The sequence below is a fragment of the Giraffa tippelskirchi genome, chromosome 8 (genome assembly GCF_054371585.1).
Source record: "Giraffa tippelskirchi isolate mGirTip1 chromosome 8, T2T-mGirTip1v1.2.pri, whole genome shotgun sequence".
NCBI lineage: Eukaryota > Metazoa > Chordata > Mammalia > Artiodactyla > Giraffidae > Giraffa > Giraffa tippelskirchi.
This window is the reverse complement of record NC_137282.1, coordinates 96491185-96511560: the sequence shown is the minus strand read 5'-3', so window position 1 is coordinate 96511560 and position 20376 is coordinate 96491185. Positions and strand designations below refer to the sequence as shown.

The 20376-nt window shown below is 41.6% G+C and overlaps 1 protein-coding gene across 18 annotated transcripts in view; it reads left to right on the top strand.

Annotated features, from left to right (window-relative positions):
• MIER3 (MIER family member 3) overlaps positions 1–20376 on the top strand; it is a 127406-nt gene that overhangs the window by 79039 nt on the left and 27991 nt on the right. For 6 of the 18 annotated variants that reach the window (XM_081517945.1, XM_081517935.1, XM_081517946.1 and 3 more), the window contains exon 1: positions 19027–19056. The exons of 5 other annotated variants lie outside the window; for them this stretch is intronic. Coding sequence is in view for 2 of the 13 variants with exons in the window: in XM_081517932.1 (XP_081374058.1) it covers positions 19048–19056 (9 nt within the window). In the remaining 11 variants the exon portion in view is untranslated. Of the gene's footprint in view, positions 1–18477; positions 18799–19026; positions 19670–20376 lie in introns of those variants that run through there. 7 more of the 18 variants (XM_081517947.1, XM_081517937.1, XM_081517934.1 and 4 more) reach the window with 6 other exon arrangements.

Sequence of the window (20376 nt, the reverse complement as noted above, 5' to 3'; positions counted from 1 at the left end):
ATGAAGGCCTGACTAGGGCTAGAGGATTTACTAACCTCAGGTTCTTACTCACCGTTTGTAGAAAGCCTCAAGTCTTTACCATATGGATCTCTTCACAAGGCTTCTTGAATGTTCTCATGTCTTGGCAAGTGGTTTCCCCTGGAGTGAGTGATCCAAGAGAAAGAGAAAAGGAGGAGGAAGCCACAGTGCCCTTTAAGACCTGGTCTTTTGGAAGTCATACACCATCATTTCCACCAGAGTCTATTCATTACAAACAAGTTGCTAACTACAGCCCACTCAAGGGGGAGGGGTATTAGGCTCCACTTTTTGAAGGGAGAAGTGTCAGAGAAATCATGAATATATTTCATAATTACCACAAGAGTAAAAGAACAAGATGCCTTACCCCAGGAATATCAAGAACAAGGAAGGGTAAGTACTCTAAACATATGTTTTTTTTCAACATTGTCCTGGAGGTCCTAGCCATTGCACTACAACAAGAAAAAAAGATAATTTCGATTAGAGAGGCAGAAGTAAAACTGCCTTAATTATAGATGATATGTTTGTGAACAGAATATTCTACAGATTCTATGAAAAAGCTACTAAAACAAGGTTAGCAAAGTTGTAGGATACAAGGTCAATATATAAAATTTAAATTTTTTTATACCCTCAATGATTGTAAAATGAAATTTTTAAAATGTCATTTAAAATAGTTTTGAAAATACATAAAATATTGATACTTAGGGATAAGCTAAATAAAAGATGTACAAGACCTGTAAACTGAGAACTATAAAATATTGCTGAAAGAAAGACAGACCTCAGTGTATGGAGAGGTATGTCATGTTCATGGATTTGAAAACTCACTGTTGTTCAGATGTCATTTCTTTCCAAATTGATCTACAGATTCAGTGTAATCTCACTGAAAACATTGGTAGGCATTTTGTCGAAACTGATGAACTGATTCTAAAATTCATATGGAAATAACAAAGGATGTTGAATAGCTAAAATGATTTTGAAAAAGCAAAGTTGAAGAGTTTACACTACCTGATTTCAAGATTTATTATATATCTTATTACTATAAGTCATTGAGACTGTGGAATTGTCTTAAGGATAGACATATAGAACAATGAAACAAAATAGGAAGCCCAGAAATAAGCATTATATGTAGTAGTGTTAATAGCTCAGTTGTGTCTGACTCTGAGATCCCAGGAACTGTAGCCCATCAGGCTCCTCTGTCCATGGAATTCTCCAAGCAAGAATAATGGAGTGGGTAACCATTACCTTCTAAAACGATCTTCCCAACCCAGGGACCGAACCCAGGTCCCTTGCATTGCAGGCAGTTTCTTTACCATCTGAGTCACCAGGAAAGTTCTATATAACATCTATATAATGTAATATAAATATCTCAGTTGATTCAGTTGAATATGTTATGTTATATGTATTATATATATAGTTGTTCCTAGGTATCTGAGAGAATGGTTCCAGGACTGCCCACAGATACCAAAATCCACAGATGCTCAAGTCTGTCATGTAAAATTACATAGTATAGTCTGCCCTCTGTATTGATGTGTTCCACATTCATAGAGTCAACCAACCTCAGATCAAAAATACTTCTTTAAAATTCCAAAAGTTTCCAAAAAGCAAAACTTAAATTTGCTGTACTTTGGTAACAATTTACATAGCATTTACATTGTATTTACAACTATTTACATAACATTTACATTGTATTAGGTATTATAAGTAATCTAGAGATGATTTAAAGTATATGGGAAGGTTTAGTTTATATGCAAATGCCATACCATTTTCTATAAGGACTCGAGCATCTGTGGGTTTTGGCAAATAAGGGGGGAGTCTTGGAACCAACCCTCAATAGATACCAAGACACTGCTGTACTCAGCTGATTTTTGACCAAGCTGTCAAGTTATTTCCATGGGGAAAGCATTTCTACAAATGGTGCTGAGACAACTGTATATCTATATAGGAAAAATTAACCTTTTATTCACATCAAATATAAAAATCAAATTAGATCATAGACCTAAATGTTAAAGTTAAAATTGTAACATATTTGGGAAAAAAAGATATGGGAGAAAATCTCTGAGAACTTGGAGTGGGCAAAAATTACATAGTGGTGCTAGTGGTAAAGAACCTACCTGCCAACACAGAAGACATAAGAGACATGGGTTTGGTCCCTGGGTTGGGAAGATCCTCTGGAGGATGGCATGGCAACCCACTCCAGTATTCTTACCTAGAGAATCCCATGGACAAAGGAGCCTGGTAGGCCATAGTCCAAGGGGTCGCAAAGAGTCAGACACGACTGAAGCAACTTAGCACAAACGCAGTCACAGAAGAACCAACCATTTAAAAAATGGGTATACTGGACTTTACCAAAACTAAAGTCATCTGTTCTTTAAGTATAAATACAACCAAGAAAAAAGCAAGATCGAGGTAGAGAAGGCTGTGTGCCCACCAAATCCTCAGTGGGTGAAGGGCAATGGCCAGGAAGTCAGTAAATGACATTGATGGGGGTGAAGCTTGTATGACTGAGTGCTAAGATTCTCAGAGGGTGGAGTACCTTGCTTATATCAGAAGAGCAAGGACACAGACTGCCCCTCGTGACGCTGAGGTATGTGCAGTCTGAAAAGCTGAGAAAGTCCTGTGGGGGGAGGGGAGGGGCGGTCAAGGAGAGGGAGTAGATTTCAGGTAAGGCAGGTGATAGAGGGACATGCATGGTAAGTGACTCAGGGTGTAGGGGTATGTTGATTACAGAATATAGCTTCTGCGGCCTTCGTGGAAAGATTTGGGAAGAACATGAGATAGGTTAAAAAGGAGTCTTGAGGAGAAAGGACAGAAGAGACATGTTTTAGATTATGATTATAGGAAAAGAAGGAAAAAGTCCAGGAAAAATCCTGTCCTCTCATTCTCCCAAAGCAATAGTCATTTTTTGCTTGAATACTCTCATAAAATATTTTTGAAAAAAACTTTATTTTTCTGCCTTTATTAAAATATAACTTTTCTAAAGTACACCGATTTTCAGTGTATGGTCCAGTGAATTTTTCAGTGAATTATACACTGACATTACCACCACTGAGATCAAGATGTAGAACATTTTCAGCACCTTAGCAGGTTCCTCATGTTCCCTTTTTGTTGATACCTGCCCTCTCTTACTTATACATAACCTCTGTTCTGGCTTCTATCACTTTCCTCTCACATTTTTAAAAATTGAGGTATAGTTGATTAACAATGTTATGTTAATTTCTGCTGTACAGCAAACTGATTCAGTTATACATATATGTGCATTCTTTTCATATTCTTTTCCATTATGGTCTACCTCAGGATATTGAATATATTTCCCTGTGCTATACAGTAGGACCTTGTTGTTTATCCATTCTATCTGCAATAGTTTGCATCTACTAACCCCAAACTCCAAGTCTATCCCTCCCCCACCACCTTCCCCCTTGGCAACCACAGTTCTGTTCTCTATGTCGGAGAGTCTGTTTCTGTTGCTGTGTCATTTGTGTCATATTTTGGATTCCACATAAATTACATCACATGGTGTTGGCTTTTCTCTTTCTGACTTACTGAGTATGATAATCTCTACTTCCATCAATGTTACTGCAAATGGCATTATTTCATTCTTTCCTAAGGCTGAGTTGTATTCCATTGTATATATATGTACCACATCTTCTTCATCCATTTTTCTGTCAATGGACATTTAGGTTGTTTTCCATGTTTTGCTGTTGTTGTCCAGTCACTCAGTTGTGCCTGGCTCTTTGCGACCCCGTGGACTGTAGCACGCCAGGCTTCCCCATCCTTCACCATCTCCTGGAGCTTGCTCAAACTATGTCCATTGAGTTGATGATGCCATCCAGACATCTCATCCTCTGTTGTCCCCTTCTCATCCTGCCTTCAATCTTTCCCAGCATCAGGGTCTTTTCAAATGAGTCAGTTCTTCGCATCAACTGATCAGAGTATTAGAGTTTCAGCTTCAGCATCAGTCCTTCCAATGAATATTCAGGACTGATTTCCTTTAGGATTGACTGGTTCTATCTCCTTGCTGTCCAAAGTACTCTCAAGAGTCTTCTTCAACACCACAATTCAAAAGCATCAATTCTTCAGTGCTCAGCTTTCTTTATGGTCCAACTCTTACATCCATACATGACTACTGGATGGACCTTTGTGGCAAAGTAATGTCTGCTTTTTAATATGCTGTCTAGGATGGTCATAACTTTTCTTCCAAGGAGCAAGCATCTTTTAATTTCATGGCTTCAACCACCATCTTCAGTGATTTTGGAGCCCAATAAAATGAAGTCTGTGACAGTTTCCATTGTTTCCCCATCTATTTGCCATGAAGAGATGGGACCAGATGCCATGATCTTAGTTTTTTGAAAGTTGAGTTTTAAGCCAACTTTTTCACTTTTCTCTTTCACCTCCATCAAGAGACTCTTCAGTTCCTCTTCACTTTCTGCCGCAAGGGTAGTATCATCCACATATCTGAGGTTATTGATATTTTTCCCTGCAATCTTGATTCCAGCTTGTGCTTCATCCAGTCCAACATTTTCTGTGATGTACTCTGCATATAAGTAAATAAGCAGTTGTGACAATATACAGCTTTGATGTACTCCTTTCCCAATTTGGAACCAGCCCATTGTTCCACGTCTGGTTCTAACTATTGCTTCTTGACTTGCAAACGGGGTTCTCAGGAGGTAAGTAATGTGGTCTGGTATTCCTATGTCTTTAAGAATTTCCCACAGTTTATTGTGATTCACACAGTCAAAGGCTTTAGCATAGTCAATGAAGCAGAAGTAAATGTTTTTCTGGAACTCTCTTGCTTTTTCAATGATCCAGTGGATCTTGGCAGTTTGATTTCTGGTTCCTCTGCCTTTTCTAAATCCAGCTTGAACATGTGGAATTTATCAGTTCATGTACTGTTGAAGCCTAGCCTGGAGAATTTTGAGCATTACCTTGCTAGCATGTGAGATGAGTGCAATTGTGTGGTAGTTTGAGCATTCTTTGGCATTGCCCTTCTTTGCGGTTGGAATGAAAACTGACATTTTCCAGTCCTATAGCCACTGCTGAGTTTTCCAAATTTGCTTGCATATTGAGTGCAGCACTTTCACAGCATCCTCTTTTAGGATTTGAAATAACTCAGCTGGAATTCCATCACCTCCACTAGCTTTGTTCATAGTGATGCTTCCTAAGGCCCACTTGACTTTGCACTCGAGAATGTCTGGCTCTAGGTGAGTGATCACACCATTGTGGTTATCTGGGACATTAACATCTTTTTTGTATAGTTTTTCTGTGTATTCTTGCCACCTTTTCTTAATATCTTCTGCTTCTGTTAGGTCCATACTGTTTCTGTCCTTTATTGTGTCATCTTTGCATGAAATATCTCCTTGGTATCTCTAATTTTCTTGAAGAGATCTCTAGTCTTTCCCATTCTATTGTTTTCCTCTACTTCTTTGCATTGATTTCTTAGGAAGGCTTTCTTATCTCTCCTTGCTGTTCTGTGGAACTCTGCATTCAGATGGGTATACCTTTTCTTTTCTCCTTTGCCTTTTTCTTCTCTTCTTTTCTCTTTATTTGTAAGACCTCCTCAGACATCCATTTTGCCCTTTTGCATTTCCTTTTCTTGGGGATGGTTTTGATCACTGCTTCTTGTACAATGTTATGAACCTCCATCTGTAGTTCTTCAGACACTATGTCTATCAGATCTAATCCTTTAAATCTACTTGTCACTTCCATTGTGTAATCGTAAGGGATTTGATTTAGGTTATACCTGAGTGGCCTAGTGGTTTTCCCTACTTTCTTCAATTTAAGTCTGAATTTTGCAATAAAGCATTCATAATCTGAGCCATAGTCAACTCTAGGTCTTATTTTTGCTGACTATATAGAGCTTCTCCATCTTTGGCTGCAAAGAATATAATCAGTCTGATTTCAGTATTGACCGTCTGGTGTTCATGTGTAGATTCTCTTTTGGTGTTGTTGGAAGAGGGTGTTTGCTATGACCAGTGCATTCTCTTAGCAAACTCAATTAGCCTTTGCCCTGCTTCATTTTGTACTCCAAGGCCAAACTTGCCTGTGACTCCAGGTATCTCTTCACTTCCTATTTTTTCATTCCAGTCTCCTATGATAAAAAGGACATCTGTGTTTGGTGTTAGTTCTAGAAAGTCTGTAGGTCTTCATAGACCATTCAACTTCAGCTTCTTTGGCATTAGTGGTTGGGGCATAGACTTGACTTACTGTGAATATTGTATGGCTTGCCTTGGAAACAAACAGAGATCATTCTGTTGTTTTTGAGATTGCACTCAAGTACTACATTTTGGACACTTGTTGACTCTTTTTCTGACCATGTTTTAGCTGTTGTGAATAGCGCTGCTATGAACATTCAGGTGCATGTATCTTTGTGAATTGGAGTTTTGTCTGGATATATGCCCAGGAGTGGGATTGCTGCATCATATGGTAATTCTATTTTCATTTTTCTGAGGAACCTCCATACTGTTCTCCACTGTAGCTGCACCACCTTATATTTGCACCAACAGTATCATTCTCCTCTCACATTTTTAAGTTAGCATGTAAATTTTTCTATTATAAATATAAATAATTGAAAAAGATGTCATTTCTGGCATGTCATATGTTGTACATTGACCTGCAGATTTAGCCGATTTAGTTTATGGAAATGTCTGCTATATAATTGAAATGAAGCCAGTCCTCATTGTCAGACCCATTAACCAGATTGAATTTTCAGTTAGAAAAAAATCTAACTTCGTTTATCAGTTAATACAAACATGTTCATATGTCTCCCTGTGATCAATTTATCCTACTTTGGGATGCTAACTCCAAGACACATAGTTGTATGCATAAACTTCAGAGATTTGTCAGGAGTTTCTCACTCTGAGAACTCTGAGCAGTGCATGAGACAAGGCACTGCTGCTTTCGTGTTTTTACTGAAGCTCTTTTGCTTTGCACCCAGGAAATTGCCTCACAGTTCTTCCTCACAGGAGAAAGCCATATACTCAAATTGTCCCTTATTGGATGCCTCCGAGGTTTTTATATCAGGGAATGTATATTTGGGACTTGGGGGAAAGGCCATTGTAAAAGGGAGGTGGGAAAGGATAATTAGTAGACTGTGGAAGGCCAGATTTAGGAAAGATTACAAATATAATTGAAGATAAGTAACAACTCAGCCATAAAGAATCCGCCTTCAATACGGGAGCCTCAGGAGATGTGGGTTCGATCCCTGGGTCAGGAAGATCCCCTGGAGTGGGGCATAACAACCCATTCCAGTATTCTTACCTGGAGAATCCCATGGTCAGAGCAGCCTGGCAGTCTACAGTCCATAGGGTTGCAAAGAGAAGGACACAACTGAAGTGACTTAGTACAGCATGTCATGGCCACCAGTCGGCTAAGAGCAATCTGCCTGCTGACTCCAGGAAGCCTGTGTGTACCCTTAGGGTGGGGTATTTTCAGTCTCAGCACTGATCTTTTTGATCATTTAATTATTTGTTATGCAATCTGTCCTATGCATTGTAAGGTATTCAACAACATCCTTGACCTCTGCCTACTAGAGTGCCAGTAGCAACCCCTTTGCCCCCATTGTGACAAGCAAAAATGTCTCCAGATAGTAATTACTGAGTGTCCAGGGATGGGGGCAAAATGGGTCCTGGCTGACACTCACTGCCCTAGTATTCACCAGTTTGAGAACTACTGTCCTGGGAGGTAGTAGCTTCAGAGAACTAACCTGTAGCCTGGAGAAGGGTCCACAGTTGTGGTGTGGGACTCAATTTTCCCCCTCTTTTGGCCCACAAAAGTGGGACTTGAATCTTATTTCCAAATAGGCTGGGTGCAGCAGCAAGGGAGCCAGGACCAATCAAGTGGTCCTTCTTGCAGGGGTAAGCAGACAGGATTGACAGTGGTCTTTACTCTTGCTTCTAGTCTTTGGCACAAAGGAGAGGGTGGGGACCATCTGCAAATGTGGTTTGGTGACATCATCAGAGATGTCCCTTAGAAATTCCAAGAAATAACTGGATAAAATTTTGGAGGGGTATGGATCCTTTAACAACAGAGAAGGGTAAATGTTAGAAAAATTCTTTCTTTACACTTAAAATAGGCCATTTTTAAAACCCCATTCAAGTGTGGTTTAGGGCAATACTACTCAAAGTGTGAATCCCTAAACTGTTTGTTACTGGTTTTTGACTAGACAAGGAGTTTGAGCCAAATTATGAATCAACACACTGCTTCCTTCATTGAGAATCTCTTGCTATGAAAAAACATCAGCTGAATTTAGTGCTTAATGACTTTAGTGCATAGTGACAAACTTTATTTACTTTCTGGCTCCAGTTCCTTGTCACTACAGCAGCCTACACTGAGAGCAGCGAGGAAAATGAACTAAGGTCTCCAGAGGATCATTAAATCAATTTTGGGACTTGCAACCTTTATTTAAAAAAAAAAAAAAAACTGATGACTTATAAAGATATCAGAGTCCATGCTACTTGGAATAACTTTTGTTTAACGAACTTTGTTTTAGTTAAACATGTGTAAGTATACAAACACACAGGTGTACTGTATTACAATGTAAAAACATATTTCTTTTTATATTTTTTTATTTTTATTTTTTTATTATTTTATTATTTTTTTCTTTTTATATTTTTTAAATTATGAAAGTATGATAACACACAGGAGACTTGTAAAATCCAGAACAAAGTTACATATAATTCCACTATATTACAAATTTAAGTAAATGAATTAAAATTTTTAGTTGAAGTTTCAGTATCAAACTCTCAAAAATTAATAGAATGAATATACAAACAAGTAGAAGGATATAGTAGACCTGAAAAGCATCATGAACCAATTCTACATAATTAGAATTTATACATTTTTCACACAACAGTAGGATACAAAGTCTATTCAAGTTCCCAAAGAGTATAAACTAGGAGACACGGGAACATATCCAAAGAGATAAAACAAGGGGCAAAAATTTCGCGGTCTAAAGGTATTGAAATCATACAGAGTTTGTTCTCTTGTCACTGTGGAGTTATATAAAAACATATTTCTAACTGCGGATATAGGTCAGGAAAGTTTGAAGAGCACTGATCTAGGGGAACATGAAAGCACAACTGTGTTGATTTAAGGGAAGGATTATATCCTCCCTTGAACTGCTCAATGTGATAGGGTCCAGCTTCTATAGGCTGCATTTCCTAGGCTCCTGAGTCAGCTGGCTTTTTTCCCGAGTTCAGGTAATGGGAAACACTGGCAGGAAATTGGAGTGGGGAAGAGAAAAGCCAGGGTATTTGTCCTCCTCTCTCTGTCCCTGGTGGCATCTCCAGCATAGCTGTATCTTCATTATGATTCCCAGATCTTTTTCAGTTATGCAACAGATACTGCCAATGTTTGATCCATATTCCTCAGTCTACGCTGGAGCATCTTCAGACAGTACCTGTACATACCTGCTTTCTGCATCTCTCTGCCTAAGGTTTGAGCAAGCTCGGGAAGTTGGTGATGGACATGGAGGCTGGCGTGCTGCAGGGTGGACTTGGCCCTCTTGAAGGAAGGGCAGGCCAAAAGTGCCCAGAAGTGACCTTCAAGGGAGATGGGATAAAATTGGCAAATAAAATTCCAGCTTCCTCACCCCTCAGTGGGACAATTCTGATGTAATGCACATTGTTTCTAAGAGGGTTAGAGCACAGATTGAAAAGAGGAAATTGAGGTTCAGATAAATGACTTCTCTAAAGTCACATGTGCTAATGACATTTGAATTCAGGGCTGTTTTTTTCCACTGTCAACTATGCTATAGCTGTGTTTTTTATATATTTCCCTCAAGGTATAGTTCCCTGGCCTGTAAAATTATTGGCCTTCTAACAATTTCTCCAAGTTAACCTATCTTGTTTTCTGGGCCAGTCTTTGTTGTTGTTGATTTAGTTGCTAAGTTGTGTCCGACTCTTTTGAGACTTCGTGACTCTGGCCCTTCAGGCTCCTCTGTCCATGGCATTTGTCAGGCAAGAATACTGGAGTGCTGTTTCCCTCTCCAGGGTATCTTCCTGACCCAGTGATCAAACTCATGTCTCCTGCATTGGCAAGCAGATTCTTTACTACTGAGCCACCTGGGAAGCCCCGGCCAGTCTTTACCCTGTGCTAGTCAGTTCAGTTCAGTCGCATCTGACTCTTTTCAACCCCATGGACTGCAGCACACCAGGCTTCCCTGTCCATCACCAACTCCTGGAGCTTGCTCAAACTCATGTCCATCAAGTTGGTGATGCCATCCAACCATCTCATCCTCTGTCATCCCCTTCTCCTCCTGTCTTCAGTCTTTCCCAGCATCAGGTTCTTTTCCAATGAGTCAGTTCTTCGCATCAGGTGACCAAAGTATATTAATTTCACTCTATATCCTTCCCTCGAACTGCTCCATATGATAAGCTTCAACTTCTAAAGACTACAATTCCCAGGCTCCTGGGTCAGCTGGCTTTTTCCCAGGTTCAGGTAATGGGAGGCACTGGTGGGAAATTGGAAGGGGAATAGAAAAGCCAGAGTGTTTGTCCCTCTCGCTCTGCCCCTGTTGGCGTCCTCAGCATAGCTGTATCTTCCACTGTAGCTGGTCAAGCGTACAATAACACCAGTTTCCCCCAGTGACTGGCCTCTGGGCTGTGGGAACATTGACTCTTCCTTTTGTCTCTCCAGCTCAGAAGCGGTAGCACTTTCTGCTTTTGAAAATTTATGGATTGCTTCACAGTCCTCTGTTTGGCATCTCAGTCAAATCATGACCTATATAACCAATTCATGGATTAATTTCCTTTGTTTTAAATCTTAGAATAATTCACAGTTGGAGCCACTTGGTATACTTTCTAATTTCATATTTCATAAAGAGTGATGATGAGTCCTCTGAACATGATGTATATAATGAAGGAGCATGTTATTGATTAAATGATATTTAGCTCAGAATCAGTTCCAAGATTTCTTGTCAATGTTTGTCTTTAATTAACAGGGTTAGGTTTTGTTGTTGCCATTTGTTTTCAGTCTCATTTTCTACTAAGTGTGCAATAACATTATGTCTTTAGAATGTATATTATACCTTCATTAAATATTGTGCTGTGCTCGGTCACTTCAGTCCTGTCCAACTCTTTGTGACCCTATGGACTGTAGCCCATCAGGCTTCTCTGTCTATGGGATTCTCCAGGCAAGAGTACTGTACTGGAGTGGGTTGCCATTTCCTACTCCAGGGGATGTTCCTGACCCAGAGATCGGACCCGCATCTTTTGTGTGTCCTTCATTGGCAGGCAGGTTCTTTACCACTAGCGCCACCTATTGTAGTCATGAAATTAAAAGACGTTCTTTGGAAGGAAAGCTATGACAAACCTAGACAGCATACGAAAAAGCAGAGACATCACTTTGCTGACAAAGGTCCCTATAGTCAAAGCTATGGTTTTTCCAGTAGTCATGTACAGATGGAAAAGTTGGACCATAAAGAAGGCTGAGCACTGAAGAACTGATGCTTTCAAATTGTGATGCTGGAGAAGACTCTTGAGAGTCTGTTGGACTACAAGGAGATCAAACTAGTCAATCCTAAAGGAAATTAACCCAGAATATTCATTAGAAGGACTGATGCTGAAGCTGAAGCTCCAATACTTTGGCCACCTGATGCTAAGAGCTGACTCATTGGAAAAGACCCTGATGCTGGGAAAGATTGAAGGCGAGAGGAGAAAGGGACGACAGAGGATGAGATGGTTGGATGGTATCATTGACACAATGGACATGAATTTGAGCAAACTCTGGGAGACAGCGATGCACAGGGAAATCTGGCATGCTGTAGTCCATGGGTTGCAAAGAGTTGGACACAACTTAGTGACTGAACAACAACAACAGAGTAAATAAGATTTAAGAAGAAATCTTAATTAAATAAAGGAAACATAATAAGCTTTTAGACCATTTTTAATACATATTAAATCTCCCTGTCTTATATAATTTCAGTAAAAGATAAAGTGTGGCATGAGGAATGGAGTGCTTTGGCCCTTGTTGGGATTTTCTGACATCAGACTTATGTTGTGGAGTATAGGTAGTGAGGGGGAGAATAATTTTTATGTAATGACTTTCTTTTCTCTCTTGACCACTGTCAAGGAATGCATTGCTCTTGAAAGAGAGTTCTGGAAAGAGCAAAATAAAGAATTGGCAGGAAATATTAAAAACTATTTAAGCAAGTATTTTAAATTAATCTCAATGCCTGTCTGTAGGCCATGTTTTGAGAGGAACGAAATGTTTTCAGAGACCTCCACATTTCTATGAACACTAGATAAAAGCTACAGGTAAAAATCCTTGTATGATTTCATCTTATAATGTTTTTCCATTTCCTATTAAAAACAAAATGAAAGGCTAACTCCTTGACTGATTATTTTTAGCAACGTATACCTTTCTCTGTTAACAAATACATAAGACATTTTGAACACAAATGAAATTAATGGAGTGTTTCTGATTTTTTATTGATAATTCTTTTTTATTCCCAAAGCAAATACCAAGGTTCAATACATACACGTACACATGTTTGCCACAGGAATATTGTGCCTTTATTATATTCCTTGTAACAGAAATAACTTATCCATTTTGGCTACACATTACATTAATGGCAACCCACTCTAGTATTCTTGCCTGGAGAATCCCATGGATTGTAGCCTGTCAGGCTCCTCTGTCCATGGGGATGCAAGAGTTGGACACAACTTAGCTACTAAACCACCACATTGAATGACAACAAACTTAGTAATGAGGAATTGCTTATTGATTAGTCTTTTTTTAAACTTATAAACTGAATAAATTAACTCTATTAGATCTTACATCATTTTAATTTTGAATTGCTTCCTTTTGGTAATGTATCTTATCATATGTGGTTTATAATTTATTTCTCTGTGGTTTTGTAACATGCTTCAAGATAAGATTTAACATGCTCATTAGGATTGAAAAAGGAAGGTGGGCTTTTTCTGAAAGAAAGCAAGTCTGACCTGGCACTTTGTTTTGACAAAGAAGACAGTCTTTGCTAGTTGAGCATGTGGAAGATATATTCCACAAACTGAAAGGGCTAAGTTCATAGCTCTAAGGTTTTTAACAAAAATATATTTAAAACACATAACATAATAAAAATAAATAAGTTTTATTTAAAATACTGTATCCAGAAGAAAGTATTAGAATTAAGAATACTTCCATTTTACCTCCCTTTTCTGAGTGTGTTAGGTTAAACAGGTGCTCCTAAGTGGAAAAAAATAAAATAAAACTGTTACAATTAAGGGTCATTTGATAAATCTTGGCAAAGTCTTTTCTTATGTTCATCAAAATTAAAGTGAGTATAGAGTATAGTGCAAGACTGTAAGGGCTAGGAAACAAATCCTTTTGTAAGTCAGGTAGCTTTTAATTCTTTGTTGTCATTAAAACTGGAGATAATCAAAATATCAGTGTAAGATCATTAAAAATGTTTGCTAGATCACTGCATGCTCTGTTACTAAAAAGTTCAAAGAATTGAATGATGGCTTAATAATAAAACTCTTCCATTCTATCTTCTTATTGTATGAATATGGTTTCTCAGAGCTTACTTCTACACAGATAAAAAGAATGCAATTGTTTTTAAACTTATTCTCATTCTAGCATTAAGGAATACTTATCCATAGGTACATGAACTAAATTTTTTTTAAGGCTCAACTCATTAAGATATTGATTTCCAAGGTAATTTGTATTTTTGTTCAGTAAAATTTAATCAAAATTTATAATACATTTATATTGTTTTGATCAATTGTGAATTAATAATAGTTGTATTGATAGTCTAGAGGAAAGTTACTTAATTTTGAGTGTTGATTTATATTTTTTTGTGGCAGAGAAGGATACTAGAGATCACAAAAGACTTTTAGGCATAAAGCATATTACACTGGAATAGAATTTTTGGAGGAAATAGAATGAGAATATGAGTTGAAGGAGAAAGAGAAATCATGTAAAATCTCCTATTGTTAAAGAAGAATTATGTTCCTTTTTTACAGAATGATGGAGATATAAAATTGCTATGGCATTTAAATTCCACTGCATACATTTTATGGTGTTATATAATAGCTTTGTTTTTAAATGACCACCATTACAATATGTTGGAAAGAGTATCCTTTGCAACTATTGAAATTTTTAAATAATTTTATTTATTTATTTCTGGCTGTGCTATGTCTTTGTTCCTGCCCAGGCTTTTCTCTAGTTGCAGTGAGTGGGCAACTCTCTAGTTGCGATATGTGGGCTTCTCACTCTGTGAACAAGAGGCTTCTCTTGTTGTGAAGCACGGACGCTAGGGCCTGTGGGCTTCAGCAGTCTCAGCATGTGGACTCAGTAGTTGTGGCTCGGGGGCCCTAAAGTGTATGCTCAGTAGTGGCACACAGGCTTAGCTGCTCCACAGCATGTGGGATTTTCCCACACCAGGGACAGAACTCATGTCTCCTGCAATGGTAGGCAGATTCTTTACCACTGGATGACTAGGGAAGCCTGCAACTATTTAAATTTATAATGAAAAAATTAAATGTCAACTTGGATATGTGGTTCGGTCCCTGGATCGGAAAGGTCCCCCTGGAGAAGGGAATGGCTACCCACTCCAGTGTTCTCGCCTAGCAAATCCCCATGGACAGAAGAGCCTGGTGGGCTACAGTCCATGGGATCGCAAAGAGTTGGACATGACTGAGAGACTAACTCTTTTGGATATGTGAAAAGGGATACAGTTCTTCAAAATTCTTTTGAGAATGTCCCTTAAGGGACATTACTGAGTTATAAGATCTTACAATCGTGTTGCCTTACAAAAGTATGTTAGCCTGAAAACATCTTTTTGTTATAAGCACAGCCTTGACTCATGGGTCTGGTAGATTCTCCTGTCAGTGGACCAGGTTCCTTTTGCTTTGTAGTGAATTGAGAATTCATTCTCTCTTTTTTATTTCTGTGAAAGCTCTTTTCTTTTTTAAAATTACTACATAGACCATCTCCCTTCTGTTCACAATCTTTGTTTAGGCAAAGCTTACTACAATGAATTAGCTTTCTCAGAGAGCAGTCATCCATTCTATCTATCCATCATTTTCACACATGATAAATGGATATATTTAGAAAAATGCAAGAAGTCTGATGTAATAGAGAGCTGAATTGTCGGTATTAGTCTTATCCAAAGCCATCTTAAGAGGTAAGGTTAAGAGATATTCTAAAAGTCTGCAAACTGGAAGCTCACATTTCACATGACTTATTTAGCATGATTTATTTGTCCTACATTGTGTTGGACAGTTTTTAAATTAGTTGATAAAATTTAAAAATCAGGAGATTCACATAATAACTCAGTTTTCCAGCTGTTTTTGGAAACTGAGAACGCCTGTAAACACTGGGCCCACATTCTCACAAGGCAGGAGCCAGTCTGCTGAGACTGAGTTAGCGGCTGCTCCATTCGGGCAGGGTTGCCTTCTGGTTTGCTATTGCCCCTTCTTTAGTCTTCACAATGTTCAGCTTCGCTCATTCATTGCGCCTGCCTTACTAGCACAGGCACTTGAGATTGAGACTTTAAGTTTGGATCAGTTCAGTTCAGTTCAGTCGCTCAGTCGCGTCCAACTCTTTGCAACCCCCCAGTTTGGATAGTCCATTATTTTCTCTTGGGTTATTAATAGATGGAATCTGTAGAAAGCTAAATATTTGTATTGCATTACCATGGCCCTATTAAAACTGCTTTCAGTAGGTCATACATTTATAGGGTCCCCTCAACTTTCACAGATGGCCACTAAAAGAAACGGTGTTGTAAACCCCGCTAGTACCCTTTGGGGATCTGGTAGAGGGTATTTCCCTCTATGTTGTTATGTAGCTCAGGCAAGGCATTTCTTTAAAGGTTCTGAAAAGCTTTGTTTCCATGGAAGAACTTGTACATTTTTTCTCAAGGACAATAAGAATCTCAAGGACAAGAAACTGATTGTATTTATGTTTTTGCTTTGACTCCAGAGAGTTCTAAGCCAAATTCATGGCTTAACTCTCATGTTGCAAGTCACACCTCATTTCCTGTATATATTCTTGTTCTAACTTCTCTGAATGTTCATCTAATCTAGGCTAATTATTTTCACTGGTCCTCATTTTTTACACAGTATTTACATTTTCTTATTTTATTGTATATATTTATTGTAAGACATCTCAGACCACACATTTATAATCTTTTCTTGATTTATTTCATTTCTAAAGATGGCTGGAGGCTCTATTACATTTTGGTTCTCCTTAGGGAATACCCTCGTTTCAGTTTTGAGTTTTCCTTGCTCTGGTTCCCATCTACCACATATAAAAATTACTCAGTTACACTATAAGCTTTGACAAGGACTTCTGCGGTGATCCGATAGTGCCCAGTATCCAGTATAGGACTTACTTTCTATATGCCATCTGTTGTGTAGTGACAGTATAATAATAACAACAATAAAAAGTAATTTTTTATTCCAACTCTCTAGAACAAGGGGACTTTTTATCTGTACTGACTCCTGGAAGTCATGTCATCAAAAAGAATGAAAGATCCATGTACAAACAGTAGACTTTACACACTTTATTGTAAAAGGAATACGTTATGTAAGAAATACGTTATGTCACAAACTGGTGGTAAACGTTTTCTCTGGGGATTAGGAGTGGAAAGTGGCTCTGTTTCTTTAAACTTCAAATTAACTTAGCTTCACTTATCTTTCTATGAATCCTTATTTAATACCTTGGACATAGACTACATAAATTATGTACTAGGATAAAGAGAATATAAGCAGTCAAAATTACAAGTGTCTATACAAAATCTTCACAATTTAATAAAAAAAGAATCTGCAGACACTCTACTAAGTTTATGCAAGTGTGTGAGTCTGTATATTTCACAGATATGGCAAAATGGAACCTAAGGCCGGGTTTATAGTTTAGATGGGCCACATTTTGCTATGAAGAAAACGTTTCTCCTTAGTGTTAAGTATGACAAAGTAGGCTATTGGAGATACTTCATGACTCTATCCTAGCCCTGTTCTGTGGTGGCTCGGCCTGTGGTCAAAAGCTCAGGGAACTGTTTAATGGTTCTGTCCATGGGATGTGCTCACTGCCACATTTCTAAAGTTAATCACTTGCACTTAATTTCAAGCCATTTTTTACATTGAAAACTCTAAACGCCTCATTGAGGACAGAACATACAATGTGTGCCAAGCCCTCTGGTTTCAAAGTTCAGCTGTTTTTGAGTTATTTGACTGGACAAAAGGTCGAACGATATCTTTCACAGCAGGGAAAGTGTAATTTTCCATGTCTTTATGATGTTTTGAAATGGTTGAAGTGACTTTTCTCCTAAAACTTTCATAAATAAATAACTTTTACCAGTGAAATAACTTTAATTTTGAGATGCCTTGCTTAAAAATGTTGAAAGTAACCCTCTCCACTCCTATCCACAATCTAGTTTCCAGCATTGGAAGGGAGAATCTAAGGCAACTGCAGATTACAGCCCAGATCTTTCACGTTTGGACAAAAAGAATGGAAAGTTGAAGCTTCTAAAAAGTCTCTCAATTTGTGAGATTACGGCAGATAACCTCAACTCGATTTTTTCATATTAGAGTTTCAGCAGGGCCCTGTTGACAGAAGGGCCCCGATGTCAGAGATTACACTCTTGTCCAAGCCTTCATAGGGTCCTGCCATACTTCTCTGTGTTTGCATCTCACTTATCCAGAACTTTACAGTCGACTTCTCTTTTCCACATTATTATTATTTTTTTTTTTACTTTGGTTTCCATACATATCATTATTTCTGTCTCCTGAGTCAAGACAACTGTGTGCCAAGCCAACTGTGTGCCAAGCCAACTAGAAACGTGGGCTCAAACTTCTTGCAAGATTTACCTTTGTGGGCTACCAACCAGTAGCTGTTGAGTATTTTTGTGTACTTTGCTCAAAGTTGTCCTGCGTGAAAACTGACCTGCCAGGAGTTACTTAGGCCTCCCAGTGAGGACCAAACTGCTATAAGGCATGCTTAGGAGAAGGCACACCTCTTAAACCTTGTTTTCCATCCTTAACCCACCCACATGCCCACAGGTCTAGCTTCCCATTTGACCCTAAGCAAGTGTTTGAACTTTTGGGACGGAAGCGGGAGGTCGAGTTCTTAAGACTGGGCTCAGGACTCTCGATATACTATTTCTGCCCTTCCACAGGTTTAGGGAGTGTGTACCTCTGGGTCATTCCTGTTGGCGGGGGGCGGGGTCGGGATTAACCCTATCCCCTAATCACCTTATTTGGTGATTAACAGCTTCTAGTACTGTTTTAATTTTTTTCGCGCGTGCACAGTTGGTATTTTATAAGCATTTTCTCTGAATCGTGGAAGTCTATTCACCATCACTTCTTTGCCCTATTGCCCTTTCTTCTGTACTGTCACTATCTTCCAGAGTCTGTTTGGCAAATGACCTCTTCCACCGTTTATTCCATGGGCCAGTGTACACTTCCCATTTCTGCAGGTCTCTTAGGGGAAACTGCAAAATGCCTGGTCGCTGTCCTCTCGTTCTGGGCTTATTCACGTCCATCAGTCAATCCATTCAGTCCACCTCCCATTTCTCCAGGGCTTTCTCTCGGCCGTCGATCACCTTCTCTCTCCTTACTTAGCGAAGTCTGTCGAGTTGTCTCTTCAAGTCTCTTCCCCATCTCCCCGAGGCCCACCCGGACCGGAGGGTCTGTCAGTCGGTCCGCAGCCGCCCCGACCGGCTGTTGGGCCTCGACTGACTGGACGTGAGTCTGTCCCGCGCCGGCGTTTCCATCCGTCCCCCGTCTGCCTCCAATTCGGCAGGAACTTTACTCCAGCCGAGAGGGGAAGGGCGGGTGAGCACTGGTGCGGGTCGAGGCGCCCGCAGCGGGCGCGGGGCGCGGCAAGGGGCGCCGGGCGGGGTGGGCTTGCGAGCGGGCCGGGGGTGTCGCGGGCCGCCCTGCCCTATAAGGGGCCGAGCCGCCTCCGCCGCCGGGCGGGTGCCGGGCGGACCGCGGCGGCGGCGGCGGCGGCGGCGGCGGCTGCTGCGATTGGCTCAGGCGCCCCATCCGGGGACTGGGCTCGGCGGTGCTCGTTCGCCCTAAAGGTACCAATATGGCGGAGGTGAGCAGGGAAACCGGGCAGGAGCGGCCGGGCTGGAGCGGGCGCCCGGCGGTCTCCCGCGGTCCCCAAGCTGGCTTGGGGGATCCGAGGCCTTTCCCGGGGCCCTGCGGGGGGCGGCGTGGCGGTGTGGGGCCGCAAGGCGGCGACGGGCGGCGGCGGGGCCGGCCGGGGGGCGGGAGCGGGCGCGGGAGCGGTCTCCCTCCGGGACTAGGCCGCGGCGGCTCCGGCCCCGACCCGGCCGGGCGACGGAGCCGGGCGGGAGGCGGCGGCCGGCGGCAGCGAGCCCCGGTCGGGGGACGCCGCCGTGTCGTGACGCCGAGCAGCTTGCGCGGGCCGCTGGAGCCTCCGCGGCGCCTCCCGGGGCTGGGGTGGGTGGAAACCGGCCGAGCCCCCCCCCTCCGCGGCCGGATCGCAAAGCGGGGAGCGGGCTGCGCCACTGCCCTGCGGGAGGAGTGTTTTGTGCCCCCGGCCCTTTGGGTCTGGGCTGCGGGCCGAAGGAGTCTCACGCTCCACTTTGCTCCGGCGCGGAGGCGAGCGGGATGCGCGGCCGCTGGGCTTCGGGAGAGGCAAGATTCCCCGCCCCGCAACCCTGGAGGTACGGGAGCCCCTGGGGGTAAACGGGGAAGACCAAGACCCTCGATGCTCTCTCTAGGGGCTCTCGGTAGCCCCACTTTCCTTCCGTTTAAGGGGGTCGGCAGGGCGAGCGGAGCTGCCTTGGACTGTCTCCCGGGACTAGTGAGCTGGGGCGGGAGGATGGGGGGCGGGTGGCGCAGAAGAAGCCCCTTGGCAGGAGCCCCCTGGGTCGAGGAGCACGCTGCTGGGCTCGGGGAGCGACTGAATACTCTGGGAGGATACCACTGTCTCTGGGACTGCGGATCCGCATCTCTAGACGCGGGAGAGAGGATGGGGGGCTTGCGCTTTTGGTTTGGGGGCGAGTGTCCGGTTTCGAGCTGGCCTACGCTAGGGGACAGAGGACAGCCCCGGAGTTGGGGCTACCGGGCCCCAGGGGGTGGACTCGATGCAGAGGGCAAGTCCCTTCCAGGAAAGGGTGTTGCCTTACGAGGTGCTTGGGGCCGTAGAAAGCCAGTGGGATTCGAGGGACTACTGAAATGCTAAGGTATGGGGGACTGATGCTGCAAGCCGACTGTTCTGGGTTCTGCTTCTCTGCTTTGTAACTTGCTGAGCTCCAAGGGGCGGCTTGGAGTTGCCTGTTAGACACCGGGCTTCGTCTCGGGTCTGCGAGTTTGTACACTGGGGACTCGGGGAGGAAGGCGAGGCAGCCAAGAGGGGCCCGAAGGGGGCCAGGAGCGAGTGGAGCGA